The sequence below is a fragment of the Daktulosphaira vitifoliae genome, unplaced genomic scaffold (genome assembly GCF_025091365.1).
Source record: "Daktulosphaira vitifoliae isolate Bord-2020 unplaced genomic scaffold, ASM2509136v1 Scaffold_2, whole genome shotgun sequence".
Classification (NCBI taxonomy): Eukaryota; Metazoa; Arthropoda; class Insecta; order Hemiptera; family Phylloxeridae; genus Daktulosphaira; species Daktulosphaira vitifoliae.
This window is the reverse complement of record NW_026099573.1, coordinates 22,226,276-22,247,105: the sequence shown is the minus strand read 5'-3', so window position 1 is coordinate 22,247,105 and position 20,830 is coordinate 22,226,276. Positions and strand designations below refer to the sequence as shown.

General features: G+C 30.7%; 2 protein-coding genes across 4 annotated transcripts in view; one reads left to right on the top strand and one right to left on the bottom strand.

The window, feature by feature from the left end:
- Positions 1–3,720: 3,720 nt before the first annotated feature.
- LOC126899582 (33 kDa inner dynein arm light chain, axonemal-like) lies at positions 3,721–7,621 on the bottom strand. 3 transcript variants are annotated; one of them, XM_050674624.1, is made up of 6 exons: positions 7,497–7,621; positions 5,406–5,492; positions 4,959–5,226; positions 4,752–4,900; positions 4,266–4,457; positions 3,721–4,209 (listed from the first exon to the last, which is right to left on the bottom strand). In XM_050674624.1, the coding sequence occupies exons 1-6, from the start codon at positions 7,536–7,538 to the stop codon at positions 4,144–4,146; spliced, it is 804 nt and encodes a 267-aa protein (XP_050530581.1). In that variant the 5' UTR covers positions 7,539–7,621; the 3' UTR covers positions 3,721–4,143. The 3 variants fall into 3 exon arrangements, with proteins under 3 accessions (XP_050530581.1, XP_050530582.1, XP_050530579.1); XM_050674625.1 differs by lacking the exon at positions 7,497–7,621 and adding an exon at positions 6,169–6,394 and having other exon boundaries at positions 3,723–4,209; XM_050674622.1 differs by lacking the exon at positions 7,497–7,621 and having other exon boundaries at positions 3,723–4,209; positions 5,406–5,801.
- A 3,157-nt stretch (positions 7,622–10,778) lies between these two features.
- LOC126899581 (G1/S-specific cyclin-D2-like) overlaps positions 10,779–20,830 on the top strand; it is a 33,840-nt gene continuing 23,788 nt past the window's right edge. The window contains exon 1 of the mRNA XM_050674621.1: positions 10,779–11,226. Coding sequence (XP_050530578.1) covers positions 11,032–11,226 — 195 coding nt within the window. The 5' untranslated portion in view covers positions 10,779–11,031. The remainder of the gene's footprint in view (positions 11,227–20,830) is intronic.

Below are 20,830 nucleotides of genomic sequence, written 5' to 3'. Positions count from 1 at the left end.
ATTTTTTAATTAAAACTGGTGCTCTAGTAGTATTAATTTTTGGCAGTTAACTAGTCTTATAATACATTTTATGGAAAAAAGATAGTAATCAAAATTTTATAATGGGGAATTGATAAAATTACCTATCAAGGTGAAATCATTCATACTCAAAAACGGCGGACTGACATTAGGGACATTATATCCATTAGTAAGATGTTTTATTTTTGTAAACAATAAACATTTTACCTTTTATAGTGTTTTTCTTTTAACATTGCCTAAAATAACATTATAAAGAACTCAAAATTGTTTGGAATTTAAATTTAAAATGTTTCTAGGCTCTATACTAAGAACTTGTACATAGGTATTTCAAAAAAATCCCAGTACAGTTTGGTAGGGTTATAGTAGAGACAGATATGATCATTTTATCATAATATACATTTAAAAAGCTTTAATTAGATGTATATTAAAAGAACGCATGATTGACTGTCAATTTTTTAGATAAAAAAAAAATGTTAGATAGAATTTCTTTTTTTGTGCTCAAATTCTCATCATACAAATTCTTGTATCGGATTTTCAAAAAAAGTATATTGATAGAACGGTAATTATTGATTATATAACCCATAAACATTTTAAAAATTATAGTACTTTTAAAGAGCGACTTTTATCAACTGCTGTTTCTTTAAACCAGTTTAGTTTCATCTTATTTCTGTTATAATTTCGTATTAAATAAATGTCCACATTTAAATATTTCCATGTTGACCAAATGCAATACATTCTAGCGTAGGGCAAAATTATAATTTTTAAAATTAAAGAAAAGCATATCTATCTTTTAATTGCACTCATTATCAAACATACCTAATGTCTCTGTCACTAAATGAGTTCATTGATTTGTTAAGAGTTAAAAATAGTGTATACACTTGTTGTAGTGATGTGGCATGTAGTAGAAGTCGTTCTATTATATTATATAACTATGAATAAATTATTTTATGAATTTCAGAAATAATAAAATTAATTCAGTTATTATGATTTTAAAAACTCTAGTGGCTATTCTATTATACACTGGAACTAAATAATTATAAACGAACGGCTTAACGGAAGATGAAAGATTTAATTTGATATATTTAATTTAATCGCACATGTATCTGAATGGTAACTGTATGATAAAAGTAATTACAAATTGACATTTCCATGTAGTGAAAATTAACACTACAATACTCTTATAATTTAAACAAAATAAATTACCCCGCGTATTTACACCTTATTGATAAAACGATTGTTTCATAATAATTCTAATTATTTTTTTTTATGTATAAAAACATATTATGTGATATTTATAAATACTTGAACTTTCCTGAAATGTTGGCCTAGTTGCACCTATGATGATTTTCGACATCTATGACATCGATGTAATATTTAAAACTACTGCAATTTATATTAAAGTTGCTGATATTGTTTTGATCAGTTTCAATAGCATGTAAAAACTCTCAAAGCTTATATTAATGTGACAAATGATAAAAAGACTACTCTTTCTCTCTCATTAATTACAACCATTGTGTTCTTCAATAATTTGTATCGACTAAACTCTAATAAAAATCATTGTGATTCACTGAAATCAAACAAAAAAATTCGAGATTATTTGGTAGAAATTATAAAATTGAACTCCGATCACGTTAATTATAATTATTTCAAGTATTGCTTGACGTATTCATTTTGAAAACACAACTTCTCTCTGTGTCTATAGTTCAGACAATACGTGCTTAACTAATTTGAAACAAATTATTATTTTTGTCTTATAAAATACAAAATTAAAGTAATATTTAGATGAAATAGATAGCCCGTGATTCTTTTAACCCTGGGTTTTAGTGAGAGTTATCGTAACTATACTAAATTTGATTAAATACATCAATATTTGCAAAACATATTATTGTTTAGTTATTATTATATGTGCAAAATACAACTGTCTTTTGAACACCAATATTTACACAAAAAGAGTTTATTAACAACACTAATATAACTTAACCTACATATTTTACATGTAAAAATGACTAAATTTTGCAACGAATTTGAAATAAAAATATTTAATGATATAACATACAGTTTTTTGAATATTATCTTAATAGTTAATTGACTTCCCAGAATAATTTTTTTCGGCGATATAAAAAAATAAAGATAACTTATAAATAAACAGTAAAATGTTATTGTTTTCTATAGTTCTTTGAAGTATTATGGAACTATGCGTATAACATTTTTAAATATATCTACCTGATTTTATTTCAACTCAAGTAAAATATTTTTGTAAAATGTGTTTGGTCAATATACCCTCATAATTTTAGCGGTACTCTTATTGTGAAACTCTAGCGCAACTACTCCAGATAGCCATTTATGTAGATACGCCATTATCTTCATCTCCCTCCCCTTTATCACGACTACTTGAGGTTGGCTACTGGTATCCTCACTAAACTCGATCTCCCATATTATCTATATACACACACCAGCAATGTGTGTGTGTTTCTCATATCCTCAATTACATCCAAACACTTCTTTTTCGGTCTTCTTCTACCTTTTCGTTTTTGCAGCTTTCAATTAACACACTAGGCGCTTCTCTCAGTTTCATCCACCCGCACTTAATACTATGTCTTAAAGCCTCGTCAATACCACAATTCTTTTATGAAAATTATCCCAAATATTTAAAACTTTCCACCTCCACCTATCACGTCGTCGTCTATTGTCATTACTCTTCAGTGTTCTCTTTAGTCTTACTTAAATTGCTAAAATTTCTAATGTTTATAATTTCGATTGCCCCAAGACAAAAATCATATTAATATTTAATTGGATTCAAGAATATCACACCTTACAAACTATAACAATGCAACTAAAACGACCGTCAATATTAATGCAGTGTTGAGTTCTTATTAAATACTCATTCATTTGTATGCATTCTTTAAACCCTATGCGGTATCCTTTATTATATTATTTATGACTATATTTATCTACCATAGCATATCAATTTTTAATACTTATTTAAAGTCTACATTACACGACCAAAACTATAATTATATGTTTTAATATCTTATAATGTGTATGTTTATATATTTAATATCATATAAACAAATTAATCGTTTAAAACACCCAGTCTCAACGTGTGAACTTTTGATTACCTAGCAATGATATTTGTCTGTATTGTATTGAGAATTTCTTTCATTCCAAATAAATCATGATGACATGAATACACACCGTTTTCTCTCAGATATTTTAGTAGAATAAACATGGCGCACGCCACTGTTCGTTATTGTTGATAAAAAACACTAATCTTTAATAATCAGTTTCTGTTACTAGTTACCCTTTCAACTTGGCGCATACCAGTCAACGATAATTCATGTATAATAAGTATGTAGTAAACACAAACACATCGTTATTGTTACTTTATATCAACGCGTTATGTGGCTAATGTTTAAGGAAAATTACAGGCCGCACAGCATTCTGTGTGTATCGTGAAATGATTATCTTAACGCGGCATCATTATTATTTTATTTTTTAGATTTCTCAAAAAAATATTGAATTTTCTAAGAACAAAACAAAACTGACCCAAATGTCCACAATTTAATTAAGATAAATAGTAGTTATTTATTTGTTTAAAAACAAATATCCCAAATATATTGTTTTCCTCGTTCATTATTTATAGCTGAATAATCATGAAAGAGTTATACAATAAAAAACTTGTTGATTCATCATGTATTTGTACAACTGGATAACTTATCACAATTAAATAATTCATTATATTTACAACTATATTATATTTAATATTATTTTAAACAATGTTTAAGCAGTTAAATTTTTCATTCTTGTAAAATGTAAAATGAGGAAACTAGATTCACTGTTTGATTTATAAAACACAAATAGATCGGAGTTAAACAAAAGTATGATCATTGTAAAGCATTGCTGATGCTTTATACATTTTTTAGTTTTTGTTTTATTTTCTCTCCCTGTTAAATTATCTCTTTTACGAAAAAAAAATAAAAAAAGTGCACATCATTGTCGTTTAAAGGACATAGCAAAATCTATATATCAAATAGGAAAACCTATGAAAATCGCCATAATTGTATTGTGTTAAACTTCTTATTGAACTAAATGAACGACTGGCGTTTGTTGACTTAAGTTTTCATATTAGGAATTGGTCGTATCCGGTTTTTCTCCGACTTTAAGTAAAGGCATCAAAGTGTTCAACTGGTCCTTTAAAAAATACCAATTTTATAGTAACTAAATTGAAAGCACTAATTTCAACTTACTGTCAATTGATTTACAGATCGTGTTAACGCTTTTACAGATACTTGATGCTTTTCCAAAGTATGAGCATTACGCACTTGAGTATTCTCGCGAAATTTTTTTAGTTCTGCTTTCATTTTTTCAATTTTTAACTCATATTCGTCATTAACTTTAGTCAATCTTTCAATCTCTTGTACCATTTCTTGCTCATACAACTATATAGTAAAAAAACATCTCGACCAATGCAATAAAAAATAAGTTTAAAACCCGTCAAGTTTTAGTATTTACAATAACTAAAGTCAATAGCACAAAATGTATCCCTAGCTCCATTCTACCTAACTTAAATACCTAGCCCCACTCATTGAAGATTTTTTGTATTGTTATCATATTTTAGCCCCTCCAGTAGTTTTACTTTAATAGATTATTCTAGCATCCCTAAAAAATTGATTAAATGTTTGCCTATGTAATAGAATGTTTTCTTATTCATTGTTAATATATTTCTAATTTACCGATTGTTCTATGTACATTCCCTTGTAAGACAAAGTTTTATCATGCAATATTTGGTAAGTGATTACAGTATTTCTGAGGTCTTCTCGGATAATATACAAAAGTTCTCCCAACGTTTCATCGATTAAAGCAATATGTCTCAAAGCTTCATCTAAAAATAGTTAAAATAGGTTTTATAAAAGTTGATAAAAATATAATTTTTACATTACCAAAATAGGAAACATACAAGGCGCTTCTTAAATCGCATATTCCTTTTTTTCGAACACCGTAGAATTCTTCGTACACTTTAATCATTGTATTTGTATTAGCTATGTCAACTCTAGTTGGCAATTTTTTTGATATAGTCTGCCTCCATTTTTTCTCGCCAAGTTCATTTTTTACCATCCACTCTCTGGGTGGAAATATTTTGTCTACAAAGGCTAGACGACTATCGGATCTCACATTGTCTTTTGAATCAGAGTCACTTTCATAATCGAGCTAATTAAGATACAATTGTTCTTTAATATGTAATGAAATATTTTAAAATAAAACGTAAAATTACTTTTTTAAATATCTTAAAATTAATTTATCTTAAATTTAAATAAAAAGTTTTTAAAATAATTGTTATACAATTTTGTTAATGTTATCAAATATTTCAATTAGTTTGCATTACTCACAGTAATATTATCATCAATCACCTCTTTAGCAATATTCCATTGTAAAAAGCAAATATTTTGTGGTTTATCTGGTTCAATGTAAGCCATCTTTAACAAATGTAGTAATTTATCATATAAAAAAACTTTTATTGTTGAATAATAAACTCTCATAACCAGTAAAATTAGATTTATTTATGCCAGATTAATATTAATTACTTGTTAACACATATTATATTAAATTACTTTTTAAGATAAACTATCAATAAAAGATATACAAAATGATGAAATGCTAATACTTTTATTTGGTTTGACTATTTAAGTTCTGTAAAAACACGGTACATTATTATTTTAGTACAGTTATGATGCGCACTATTTGTTTAAATATATTATATTTATGCAATTTTTTCTAATATCTTTACGAAAAATTACTTGAATTCGTTAACCTTCATGTTGCGATTAAAGTATATAGTGTTAAATAAGGAAACTGATATCTATTGTTCTCATTGTTTGTAATAACTGACCTGTTTCTTACTTATGGAACACTTTGTATATTTTAAATGTATTGTTCATTCATTTATATGCCGATATAACTTAAAAAATACTGTCATTTTATTTAAAATATATGAAGTCGTTAAATTTTAACTGTAAACAGAATGCTCTAAAAGAGCAGTATTTTTAAAAAATTCTTGATGGCCAGAACGCAATGTAAGCTATTCAAGGGCAAATTAAATGTTATTTTATATAATATATATGTGTATATATTATATAATATTTTGTAACATACTTTTAATTTTTAAAATAACTTTCCTGAAAAATGCATTTTTTAGTATGGTTTAGTTAAGTTGATTATATATTCTCAGAGTCATTTAAAGTAGAAAACTATATTAACAAAAAAAAACAAAATCGCCATTTTATCATGTAAAAATTTGTCTAAATAATCAGTTGTATCTATCACGTTTTAACGCGCTATTAAACAGTATACAATAGAACCTCTTTGAAAATTTATAATACTCGTGTGCAATTTCCACTTGATAGTAATGAAATGCCGAAAAAAAATTAACGAGTGATAAACAGTAAATATAAATTACGATTTAAATGCAATAATTTAAATAATAATAAATCCTTAAATAAATTATAGGTTTACAAAAAATGGATTGCTTTAGATACTTAATAAAAAAACAGATTTTATTAAAATAACTTTTTTAAAATTCTTAATTTCGTATTTTTAATTAGATGCTTTTAATTATTTAATTAAGTTTGGAGTATATCACAAAAGTAACAAAAATTAATAACAATATAATATAAACATCAAATAGCTAAAAAGTTACAATTAATGTAAATAAACATATTCTGAAAAATCAACTTAAGATAACTACCTAAAATGTTATCATTATTTTTAAATTAACTTAAATCAGTTGTCCAAATAAACATTAGAATTGACGAGGTTTTTTTTTTTTTTTTTATTAGCTTTCAGTACAAAGTATTATTATAGCTTAACGATTAAATAAACTGAGAAAAGAAAAAATAAATAATAATAATAAAAAAAATAGTACAATTGATCTTACATCAACAAAATTACAGTAAAAATCGTTAAATAAAAAATCCAGCTGAATGAATGAAAGAAATAACTAAAGAAAATACATCGAAAGAAGTTGAGTTAAGAATAGTGTAACAATTAATAGGAGAGATATTAAGATGAGATAAATTATTAAATAAATTAGAACGATTACTTTCAAATGCACAGTAGTCAAAAATTATATGAGGAAAGTCGCAGAGAACTTCATCGTCATGTTTGGGGCAGAAAGGAGAATTGTTAAGGGGCGAGGTTGAAAACACATTTTTAATAATGGGTGGGTGAAGTGGAGAGAAGCGTTTGGCTTTTTATTCACAAGAGAATTCCAATGAAACTGACTAGTAAGCTCTTTAAGACTAGTGATAGCAGCTCTGATGTATGGTTCAAAAGTATTGGGCGGTTGACAAGAGAATAGAGCAAAGAATGAGTATAGCGGAGATTAAAATGTTTAGATGGATGAGTAGAGTGAATAGAGAAGATAGGTTAAGAACGAACATATTTTAAAATATCTCAGTTTTAATATGAAACGAGTTGATTACCTGATACATCGAAATATCCAACATAATAATTCGACATTCCATTTATTATATAAATTATACCAATAAAAATATACGTTATATAGGCACTTAAGTTTTGGCAATAAAAAATCATAATAATTTAATGAAAAAAAACATAAATATTTTATTAATTACTCTATAATCATTTTGACTTTTACTTAAATAGTACAATGTATGATACGGGCATATCTTTGTTGTTGAGTAGATGCATAATTGTTGAATTATTGTGTACATAATTATATGATAATTATGATGAACATGGGTCCTGGTTTAATGTAATATATATATATATTACATATATTTAAATAATTACCTTAATAGTATGTTAAACGTTTGATTTCAAAGAATTCATATTATAATTAGTTATTTAAATTATTTCATGATAGGAGGGCATAAGGTGTAACAATTACATAATTTTTTTAATTTATTAATGATATATTCTCCAAATGGTTACTCTTAGAAATTATTCAACTAAAAAGTAGCTTCATAAAAAATGCATTAGAAGTGAACGTTCTAATTCAGTTATTCTTATCATTGAAAAACAATAGATTTATTTGTATTGACTATTGTATACTCTATATAAATATAAAAAACTTAATCGCATTCATAGGAAAATATAAAGGCTACTTTGTATTTAAAACAACTACTAATAGTTCTAATGGTTATATATTATATTTATTTATATTATTACAATCAGGTAAATAATTCTTCTTCTCATTAGATAGTGTCAATGAAAAAATTAAAATAAATCATCATAATTTATTTTACAGTGTGCCTAGGATTCAAGAAATTATATTCTTAATACTAACAGTATTTTAATTGCTATTAATAATGAATTCCATTATTTAAAAATTAATTTGTCATTTCATTTGTATTATATCCTATTTACGTTTGTAGTTAATAATTGTAAATGTTAATTGATCATAATTTATAATTTAAAACAAAATATATCAAACTAACTAGTTAGTCTTAAGTCCTCACAAATCAACTATACTATCATTTAAGTGTTATTAATAAATTATCTATTATACGAATTTATCACAATAGACTTAAAATGTTTAAGTTTTCAAAATAGTATGCAGAAATATGGGTAGACTGGAGGAAACTTCAAACTACAGTAAGTAAAATCAATATTTAAAAATTGTCAAGAAAAAATAATTTGCTTGTTAAATTGCACATTGTCTTATAGACCTTTAAGTATAGTATAATCACTCGTTTAAATGTTTTTCTAATGGCATTGATCATATTGATAGGTCTGTAATATGATGGCCATTTTAAAGACAAATTTATTCTCTAAACGTTGTCCAAATATTTATTTTACTGGACTCACTGTAATTTATCTGCTGCCTTAGATTTTTATGGTAAAAATCAGATATAGCTGATTTTTTTTTTTATGAAATAGTTAAATTAACACATAAAAAATGTATGATACTGTAGTCAGATGCAGATTTTCAACATATTTTTTTAAGTCTTGCTTTCCTTTATCTACGAATAAAATTCAATGTAGTCATAAATAAATAATAAATATCTAATCTAGATTTATAATTACGAGTTTAATTATTAATCTAAATATTAAACCAATATTTTCATCTGTTTAAAAACATTTATATTTTTACCAAACAAATTGGAGGTGTTCAGTTAAATGAATTAGGATGTGTATTGGGATGAATAAATTAATTAACTATTCATCAGACAGTATAATTTTTTTTATTAACATGTAAAATGTATGTGATGTAATTATAGTTTATATAATTTACTTTTTATTATATATATTACGTCTTCACAAAGTACTAGGTATTTTCCGGTGAACTATATTTAATGAGGAATATCATGAGAAAAATAAGGTCCTAATCTTTATCAAGACATTTTGGAAAGGAAATACAAAAATAAAAGGTTTGATGTTAGGTAGTGGACATTCATTATCTTTTTTTTATTGTTGTGGAGTAGGTAGTCTTAATGCTTTTGGGTCATCCTTAAAAGTATAAATGACAAATAATAGATTAAACATTAAATTCTTTTTTATTATAAAATGACTATTTTTAAGAAATAATTTATTGTGGTAAATATTGATAGGGATTATTTACTGCCAATTCGACCCATTGACTATTCACAATAAAAAATCAGTTTTGTGACACTATTTTTTGTGCTTGGAAAACTGGGCATTCTTTGTTTCATAGCAAGCAAATCCTAAACTTTTAATATTACAATAATTATCGTATGAATAATATTGTATAAATAATATAATAACTAAAATAAATTTAGTTATAATTGAATAAAAAAGCAGTAACCATGGTGTTTACTTCAAAAATTAGATTTTTAGTTTTTAATTTTAAATTTGATTGGTTACCATAAAAAATTATTTATATATTTACTATATTTTGATTTAATGTGTCGAACCTCTACAAGAATAAAAATTAATTTTACAACATAAACATTTTGTAATAAGCACAAGTTTTTGAACCGGTGAGATTCTCATCTTGGTGTGTGCGAAAAGCATTAAAAATGAGTTATTGGGATCTCGAGTAACACATATTTGTTACAAAAAAAAAACATTATTATTATTACAATGAATAAATACCAAAACTATTGCTGTAAAAATGTAATAATTTTAAGTTCAATATTCACAACGCGTACTTCTAGTGCTGTAACGAAATTCGAGTGTACTCTTTAAGGCAATGACAATGTTAAGTGATAAAAACGTATAGATATCGTTTACGACATTAAATTGAGACTTTTCGGTGAGACTTCCAAACGCCTTTGACACCGACGTCTAACGAAGGACTGATTTTGTTTATTATAAAAACGAAACGACTTGATTAATTAATGACCACGTTGGATAGAAAATATTTTTTAACCGAATGAATTTATTGATCCTGTGGCGAAGAGAACCGACCACTGTCGTTTACCAGTGCGCGGTTTTTTCCCTCACAGCACGTTGAAGAATTTTTATACGACTAGTATAATAATACTCACATGTATAAATATATTGTACAGTCTCTCGTCTACCTGAGGCTGTGTACGTGTGTGCTCTTCCTTTGAACGTGTCGTGCACCGGCACTACACATACACGTCTATAAATGTACATAAATTTATATATATCTATAGATTTTTATAGAAATGTACAATATTATGTACGGTACGCACACACACATAGGCACGACCTAGAGGCGGTGGCGGCCGAGACCCAACATCGTCGCACCGACTATTCAGCGCCGGCCGCCGCCGCCACCACCACGCACAGCACCGCACGTTTTTATTCTGACCTGGTCCGTCGCCGGGTTCGGATGTTTAATTACGCCGTCGCCGCCATACCAACCGTTCAGTGATTGCTCCCGATCAGTAACCGAGTTTAACGATAACAAAGTGATAGAATCGAGGAAAACGTTTCCAGTTTGGTTTGCGCAACGAATTGGATCGGTTTCCTGAGATCGTCGGTGCCCTTTGTGAGAATAATTTTATAAAAAATAGCAGATAACCGTCGGTGACACACGCGCACGACGTGAGGAACCCGTCGAACATGGACTTGCTGTGTTGCGAAGCGCCGTCTTCGAGCGTGGCGCAAAAGGACCCGGCCCTATTGGCCGACGACCGGGTGTTCGACAACATGCTGAAAACCGAAAGTCAGTACCAGCCCAAACCCGATTATTTGGCGTTGGTGCAGAAAGAGATCACGGCCAACCTCAGGAAGATTGTGGTCGATTGGATGTGGGAGGTAAAAAGATATAGCTTAATGGATTATTTATTTCTCCTTTGGCAAATGTTAACGTTTTATATATCGTCCCGGGTTTTTTTAGTACCCGTGGGGGGTACGTGTTTAAGGTTTTTTCGTTTTTTGTTAAATTTACATTTCATCTGTACCGCTTAACACCTCTCCTCCCCTACATTGACGACGTCAGTACGCTGAGGTTATTGCACGACGAGCATATTAATCGGAGTCTCGTTATCGCCAGCTGTTTTTTATTTTACACTACACATATACATTTACTGCAGTCTGCACATATAGCAAAGGCAACAAGTGGGGCCCCACGTTCTGAAAATATAATGTAAAAAGTGTAACATGTTCTCGTTTAAATACAAGGACCATCAATGATAATTCGATAGTTCTTGCCGATTTTCACCCTTGTCGAATTCTCAGCTTCGTGTAAAATCGTTGGCTCCAGTTGTGAACTTGTAATCTAACCGTAAGCTCCTATTTTTCTAAACAGTTGTTTTAATTAGTTATGTGGAATATCCGTTTTTTGTGACTTGACCGTAAAATCGAAATTTTTTTTCCAAGTGTGCTGATGAGCAGCGTTGTTTGACGATTTTGTATAAGATACATATCTTCTGGGTAAAAGAAACTTGTCTTCTTTTTGTTCTGCGACAATCCGCACACTAGAACACCGTCGATGAACAACTGGTTTATTTAGATTTAAAATAATGTTTATAATTATGTAATAACCATATCCATTTAACGATTCCGAAAATAAAGATGTCAGTGTTGATATTTGTACCGGAAGTGTTATTTTTGTATTATCGGCCGTTCCCGGTTAGATATTCGATTATTCTTCATTAAGTTGTTAATTTTTACCTCGTCACTATATCAAATTCATATGTTATGTCTTGTACGTATATTATGTGTATACAAAGACACGTGCATAGATTTCAACGATGAAGTTATCCGTAAATTTCGGGTAATCAGCTGTTGTTTTTGCTTACACATGCGTTTTCAGAATATATAAAAATAATACAATAACTATTAAACGTTTTCTCCATTACTCTGTCGAACACGTTAACATTCTTCAAATATTTATGTTTATTAATTTTTTTAACATCGAGTAATGCTTGACGAAAAATTTGGATGATTAGAACTTAGGCCGATTTTTTGCGATCATTCGTAAATTAAAAACATTAACATCTCACTTTGGACGTTTGATCGCCACTTGTTACAATAATTACAGTATATTTTAATGTTTTATTATTATTATTTTTTTTGTGGTAAGAGTGCAAAATATTCCTACCCACGCAATGATGGCGATATGCCAAAAAAAAAAAAACAATTTCTGAATGACTATTATATGACATTTGCTGTCTGTGTAAGATACGCTTGTGTTTCTTTACTAATATTGTCCAAACGAGGATAAAACGCCGGTAAACATGTGTTTGTACTTAGCCGTCTATAAAATAAAAAAGTTTCCCACGTGCCGCCGCCGCCGTTACACTCTGAAAGTATAGACGGAGCTGGACATGTGCTTTGATATCATTGTCTCGTTAAATAATGGTCATATATTTTTCTCGGAGTACATGACGCCGGCTTTTTTTTTTTTTTAGAGTTGTTTAGGGATGATAAAACGCACGACAAGTACTACGGGCCCATTGTAAATCACCTGTGGCGTTCGGTGGGGTTGTTACAATAACGGCCGTCACAGTGTGGTGGTTGGTTGGGATCGACGATGCTGATCGAGAAAATATCGATCCCGAAATAACTGACCTACGGTAACGTCCAAGTGTCAAATAGGTCTTTTATAAAATGCCAGTGAACATTTTCGTCGACCGGACGTCAGGGTTGATAATTAATGATAATTGTGTTTCCGTTTTTACTATATTTACATTATTGTTTTCTGTTTGGAAGTGTATTTTCCCGCACTGTCTGAATATTTCCGAATATATTATTAACATAACCAAGATTACTTATTATCGTTGGCGTTTTATCGTAACAAGGTGTACACGCGCTGTATATATTCGAGAACGACACAACAAAGATGACAACGCCGCCGCCGCCGTCGTTTGTGAATAGAGAGAACACAATGATGGCGCCATCACAGTGTGTTTCATTGTGTGCTTAACATTCACAAAAATATACGAAAAAACCTAATAAAATGGTAAACTATGTTTGCAAATTATTAGCTGCACACATCACATGTTGTCCAGGTGTAAACTCGATTAGAAACTTGCGGCCAGAACGAATTACCATACGATGATTTTACGCGTCGGTCGTGTCACTTTGTACTTTCGGGAGTAGTTCATTTTTAAGACAAACTCCTAAAAAATTATCGTGCAATTAGCCGGGATGGGCTTCTCGTCGCCAGTATAGTCGTTGGCCGCGATATGCCTGCCGTTTAACGCTTGTGTGTGTGTGTCTATCGTGTTGTGTGATGATAAATCTCTGACACGACATTGTAATGTATCTGAGCATGTGTTGTGTTGTGTGTGTACATATTACCAAAGAGGCCGGTTTCGGGGTAAACTGTCGCCACTTGTTATTTTTTCACAATTATTTGATCAAAAAGAAAAGTAACTTGTGAACGTGTGTGTGTGTTAAATGCGTATACGTTACCGAAACCGCAAGACCCACCCGGCGCCTAAGTAATAATATTGATTTGCTAACCATATTTTTTTTTAACAACAAGTTATTTCTACCGTTTAACATTTTCATTAGGCAGTTCTTTGTTCAAATATTAAAACCAATAAATTTTAGTGCGCAATCTTACATTTTCATTTATTAATACTCGACGTGTTGGAACAACCGGTGTGTGTTGCTATACTAAACATTTTTTTTTTTTTTTTCGTAAAGTTAATGGTTTTTTTTCGGTCATGTTCTTCATTAACCTAGATTTTTATTGTTACTCGAAATCGGTAAAGCACATTAGCGCTTAATAGATCCGTTTAACAGTAACGAGCCCTCGAAATAACATTGTTTTAACAAGCATCTTAATTATGAGACGGTATGATGGAGGACATACGTGATTTTTCATTCGTCGTGCAAGACTTATTTTATATTTATTTTGCTCATACAGAATTTTATAGCAGCGGGCGGCACTGTGAACTTGTCCGGTTGGATTTTAGTACTTGTTGTTTACAATGTTGTAAAATATACACTTGGAGGTGTAGTGCCAAAATATCGTTTCTAGTATTCTCGTGGGAATCGCATCGAAGAAATGTAAAAAATATACTTTTTGTGAGTCTCGAGTAGAGTATTATAGTAAACCCAATAATAGGTCTTTAAGATATTCCTGACTAGTTGTTCGTTAGTGACAGTCTTATTTAATGTCGCGTTCTTTCCCTCAAAGTAAGTTAAACATTTTTTTTTTTTTTCAAAATAACTGTATGGAAATGATACAAATGTGATATAGAAACGATATAAATTTGTTTAATAAAGGGTGGCGACGACAGTGAATTGTCCAAATCGTTTGTTGTGTTGCGGCATAATTGCTATGAAGTAGCCAGAGACTGTATGAAATCGAAACCTGACGTAATTCGCCAGACTCCCAATGTTATAAAAAACCGGTGCCTGCCAGTGTGTATGCGTGTGGCTCATTTGCATTAATGTTTTATTTTTTTAATTTTCGCTTTTATTCGCCAAAGCCAACTAGTCGAATTTGAAGAACAACCGACTCGATGGCCATACTTGAATTACGGGGAGGAGGAGGGCGTCACCTGAAATCCTGACGGCGCGGGGACCCAACCGCAAGCAAATTCATGTTGCGCTCCGTTCAAATATCCTTGAGGATATAGTGTACGTGTGGCTGGCACGGCGTATAAATAGGCGGGCGCTCTTGAGGAGGGAAATCGATTTGAGGGAGGGAGACGAATAAATACGTTTTGGTAGAAGAATAGCGTACAAAGATAATATTTACCAACACGATCCTAAGACGTCGCTGTTGTTTCGGTCGCCCTTGATGAAAATCGCAGTGTACTGCTCGAACCGAAATACACATTATGTGTATCTCTTTTACAAAAAAATTATGTTACTGACGAGATTTAAACACTTTCCAACATATCAAAAATTAAATAACAAAAATTCAAATTTAAAATGACGTTTTGCCATTAGGGCGGTAAAAATATTATGTACAATGCGCATTGATCTCACCGTTTTTAGTGCATTTTTACGCCATCCAATTGCTGCTCACTTTTTATTTGATATTGACGGAGACGTGTAATGGTGAACACTTAGCTGTGCACAGTTGTTCTCGGGTCATTTTCCACATGACGATAAAACACGTGTCGTGGGTGAATAAAAATTGCTTACATTTTATGCTTAATAAAGGTAACCTGCGCTTTTCACATGTGGCGCCGCCTTTCTTTATTAATAATGTACGTCGGAGATTCCGAGAAAGCCAATATCCTTTTTTAACAAAATCAAAAGCCGTTAATGACTTTAAGGTCAGGTGCGTGAGGTAAACGCTACTGGGGGTCAGGTGAGCACAACGCTGTTATTTGAGGTATACAAAATGGGAAGATGAAATTCGGTTAGTTTATTGTCAGACACCAACCGCTAGCGTTGAGAAAAAAGAACGTTGTTGTTTTATGCAGTGCGTTTTCTATCGTCGCCAACTAAAAGAAAAGAAACAAAGGTTTGTCTTTGTATGGTGTAATTGGCGAAAAAATTGATTATTAACGTTTTTTTTTTTCAAGATTTATTGCGCCTCCCACCCTTGAAAAGACTTGGAATTCGAGTGCCTATATTCCGCTTTCTTTAGTAAAACAATTCTAGGGCGCTCCGCGGAAGTTTGATTTCTACTTGTGTTTAGTCATGTTAACTATTTTCTATACAACTATTTCATTCCATTTCACAAAGGTACACATTATTACTATTAAATAAAGTAGTATCGGTGGAATTCCATAGGATAACATATTTTAAAGCTATTCGCAGAATTCAGAGGTGTGTTTTACAACGTGTATAACGTTTTACACGTGTAATAAATATATAACCGCTTTGAACAAAAAAAAAAAATAAACGGTAAAATGATTTTCTATTATATTTAGTATAATTCAAAGTTAATAAACTATAATAATATCGTGATGATGGCATGTGCTTAATGACATTTGTTGATGTTTTATCTGGACAAATTATGAGCTATATGCTCATGCGATCATAAAAAAAAAAAATCTATTAATGAATTCTTAGACTTTGAACGGTTTCGTAGAAAACTTTACAGTGCTTAATGAAGGTACACAATCGTTAGAAATAGTGTCTCTTATTTTATTTCTGTTTTACCAACAATTGAATTTCTTTTTTTTTTTTATGAATGCCACAGTAATAAAACCTGTGCGTTTTGTTCATTAATTGTAGTGTCGCCATGTTTTTCATTGAATTGCAAATGTCCAATTAGATAGACTGGTGGATTATCACATGATTATTATTTGGTTGTCGCCGGTCAAAAAATAACCATTATAAGCTCCATTTAACCGCATTTGTGTTCTTTGTAACCGAATTTACATATTCCGCGAATTAGCACACTATGTTTTCGCTTTTTTTTTTTTTTTTAATCGCTCTGCTGGACGGAGACTATAACAAAATTCCACATTTCGTTATACAAGCTATTTTTTCAACTATTGCAATCAATTACACTATGATATTATACTATATGATTTACATATTAGTGTTAATGTTTTTTAATTAATGTTTTTTAATTAATGTTAAATATTAAAATGCCATCGATTAGTTTTAGTTAACATGTTCATCAGCTGTCGAATTTTTTTTGTAGATAGTATTTTGTGGTACAAAAAAAATTTGGCGGTAGTCGAATGAAACGACACAACATTTCGTGTTACTTATTATAATCTGTCCCGTCAATTAAAACTTCGCCCCTAATTGAAATCGAGGCCTTCGTCAGTTTTTTTTTTTACTTGATACATTTTTTCATGTGTTCTTCGTCGAAGGTCTTGACAGACGCCGATGGTTAATATTATATTCATGTGTGCGCAAGACCTTCTTACGATTAGTAAATCCCCTCGTTGTTGTTATTATATTTAATATGTTCCTTTAAATACCAACTTTGTAGTTGTCCTTTATCTGTCTGTGGGGCTTGCGGACGACCGGTTTCTGGGAATCCGCCGTAGTAGTAGGCAGTGATCAATGGGTGACGATGCAAATGATAACGTTTCTTCGTCAAAGCGATACCGTTCAAACGTTACATTGTATATACGATATATATATATATATATACTTATTTAATATATATATATAAATTGTATGTATACGTTTATTATTTTTTTGTCCTACCGCGATTTTGTTACAGCTTAATGTTCATCACGTGTGTGTCCTCTTAACACATGAATTACCTCGACCAGAATAAACACACCACAGATTTTGTTGAATTCACTAGTATTTTTGCCCATCAAAATGCACACTCGGAGTAATTAATGATTCAGCGTAGAAATTAAAATTTTAACTCCATCCAAACTGTGCTGATAGACCTGTTGAATTTGCCGTTGTCACCGCAATAGGATAGTTCAAATTCACTTATTGCATCTGTTATTGTTGTATTGGAATAATAAATAAACAGATTAAAATCTGTTTTTTTTATATTCTTTAACGGAAGAAACTTGAGTATTTTTACTGTTCACTAGTCCCATGTGGTATTTAATATTGTTTAATACGAGAAGAGCTAGTCAAATTGCCAAAAAACAAAAAGGAATAATAATAATCTTGAAAACCCCATTTAACCGTCAGTTTTAACGATTGGCTGGTAACATGCCGTGAATGAGTTTGGTCAGGAACACCATACCGAATATTTCATCTAAACGGTGTCAACCTCCGCCCCTTGGAACCTGTACATTATTTCGGCTTTTATTATTTTGGAAACGAATAACCTACCGGTACACTAAGCATTTTATAGGCTACTAAAAATGTGTCTAATGGTTTAAATGAATGTAAGTTAAAACGAGCGATATCATCATAAATGAGAAAGCGAATATATCATTTATTTTTAGTAATTCTTGAGCTTTGTTGGCGTCAACTTACTTTTCGGCATAGTTATACACACTGAAATTCATTAAATAATCAATTATTAATATTTTCAAAAGTGCCTTTCTAAATTAAATGAAATTCCCGAGGTGGTGGCTTGTGATGAAGTGTTAGTTGTTAATGGATTGTTTTAATAATGTAGATTGTATTTTTTGTTGCCTTAAACAGTAACGCGATTAAATAATAAAGTGTTTTAGTAAACTGGTTTTTGACTTCTAAATCGGACATTAGTATGGACTGCTAATGAGAATTTATTTATTATATGATAATAATATGAATGGAAATTATTGATAATTCATACTTAATGTTCATGTTATCATCAAATTCTAGTTAAATAAAAACTTTTCTAAATTTTAACGCGGTTTTTAATTATGACACCAAAGTAAATAATTTAACTCATTTGTTACATTTTCCCCTATTTGCTTTTTTTCGGTATGTGTAGAAATACTAATTAATTAAAGTGTTTACACTGACATCTGGTATTTATGAATTATGTAAGAAATTCATTGAATATCATCGCTGCGGTTTTATTTTTATGTCAGAAGTCTGAATTCATTGCAATAAAACTACTGGACAGCGTTGCCGTTTAAATTTATCACATGACTTACTGCTGTAGTGTTGTAAACTAAAAAAGTAATGCACAACCTGTAACAGATTCGCGTATGTCAATTTTTTTTTTGAGAGAGAGTTTCTGAAACATTAAATTTTTTTCTTAATCATTAATTTCAATATTTCTGTTATCATATTTTTTTCGTCTTAAAATTACTTTTCGGTTGCATTGAATATAAACATCTGACAGTTTGTTAAATTCGTTATATAAGAGATTTTATATGTATTATTGTAACGGATCACTCGCTAAACCAATTAACACTTGAAGCATAATATATGTTTGTCAAAATCAATTTTGTATAACTGTTGGGTTGTGTGTAAACTTTTTAAACTTGTATTCGGTAATTAACTGCGATTAACATACGCGCAATTTGCACAGCGTGTACTTTTTATAAGTAGAATGAATAGTGACTAATTTTCATATTATTCTAATCTTTAGTACATCAACCTTAGCAATAGCTAGCAGACCTTGGAAAGGTTAAAATTAACGTAATAAACCCAAGTGCGATTAACAGCGACAACACATTCAACTTGTTTGTTAATACATTTTATAGTTGTAATACATAATTTTTTTAGCCAATTTTTGATTGTTAAAAACGTTTTTGTCGTAAGTCCGCTCGTAATAAGTGAAGTTCTAAATAATATAATCACTAACGTATATTGTTTTAATTAATTTGTTATTAATGACTCTGAAGTCCATCTCAAAATTTCCGAAATGAGTTTTATCTCGGAACAGTACTATTAAAATTAAAAAATACTATCGAATTTTGTGCTCTTGTGAGTGTTGCATGTTAAGGAATTCCGACATAAATTATTTCTTCAACGATAAACGGTTTTTAATTAAACGTTTTTTTTTTTTGTAAAATAAAGAAACTAAAATGTTTTTATCGCGAAACGAACAAGTTTAGCGTGTGAGATTATTCCATTTGAATTTTTGTCTTATCATTTCGATGTATGTAATGAACCGTTGGAAACGTCAGCGGGCAAATTGTATGCACTAGACGGAGGGACAGGTTGAAAATAAATACATAATATTAGTGTGTAACGAGTAGACACACGTTACAATTATTCCGTCTCCGCGTGTATACTAATTGTAGTGCGGCCAGTAACGATGAATAATTAGAGGGACGGCCGAAATCCATAAGCAGTTTTGCCGCCGTCGCCTACTCGGTCTATTTGTTGTACATCTTTTTCGATCCGTTTATCATAATTAATCTAAGCAAAAGGAACTCGTCTAGCTGCATTCGTGTAAAACGTTGTCAGTTAGAACCGCGAGTGCAATTTTAAGTCGTGCAAAAGACATAAATAACGCGTCTGTATGTTGAAGGGTTGCGTGCACAGTGTCGGCACTCTGTCCGGCGACGAGGTCTACTGTATAGTTTGACCATTACAAAACGAGTATTTACATTATGGTCTGATCATTTTTGCGCGTTAATTGTTTTTTCGACGTTGGAACTTGCTGCACTGTTGTCTGGCCGGCCACCAATACAAGTAGTACCGGCGCGCATAACTTTCATTGTAAACAAACCGAAAATTAATTAATAAACATTGTAGACCCGCGCATTATTGCTAATAACGCCGCCGCTGTTGGAATAGCAAAAACAGCCTTAATGAGATTACGTCGTTTTTTTTGTTAAGAAAGTTTTTTTCTCGGGCAAATATTGTGCCGACGCATTTTTGTGCGTTCCCCAGAGAAATTACTGTCCGTAGCCCATTGTCGTCGTTGTGTGCCGTCGACTGTTTTCGTGAGATCTACTTTTTGAATGGCTCCTAATTTTGTCGTCAAGGAATGCGTAGCGCACAAAGACCAACGACGACGGCGGCGCCATGCGCTATCTTATCTGTTCCACTTGTCAGTCACATCGATCAAAAAACGTCACGTAGTTATTTTATTCGAGAAAATATCGCAATTGGTTCTAGTAAATTTTTCGATCCACTAGCGCTAATTAAATATCACATTGAACGGCCGTTTAGTCTG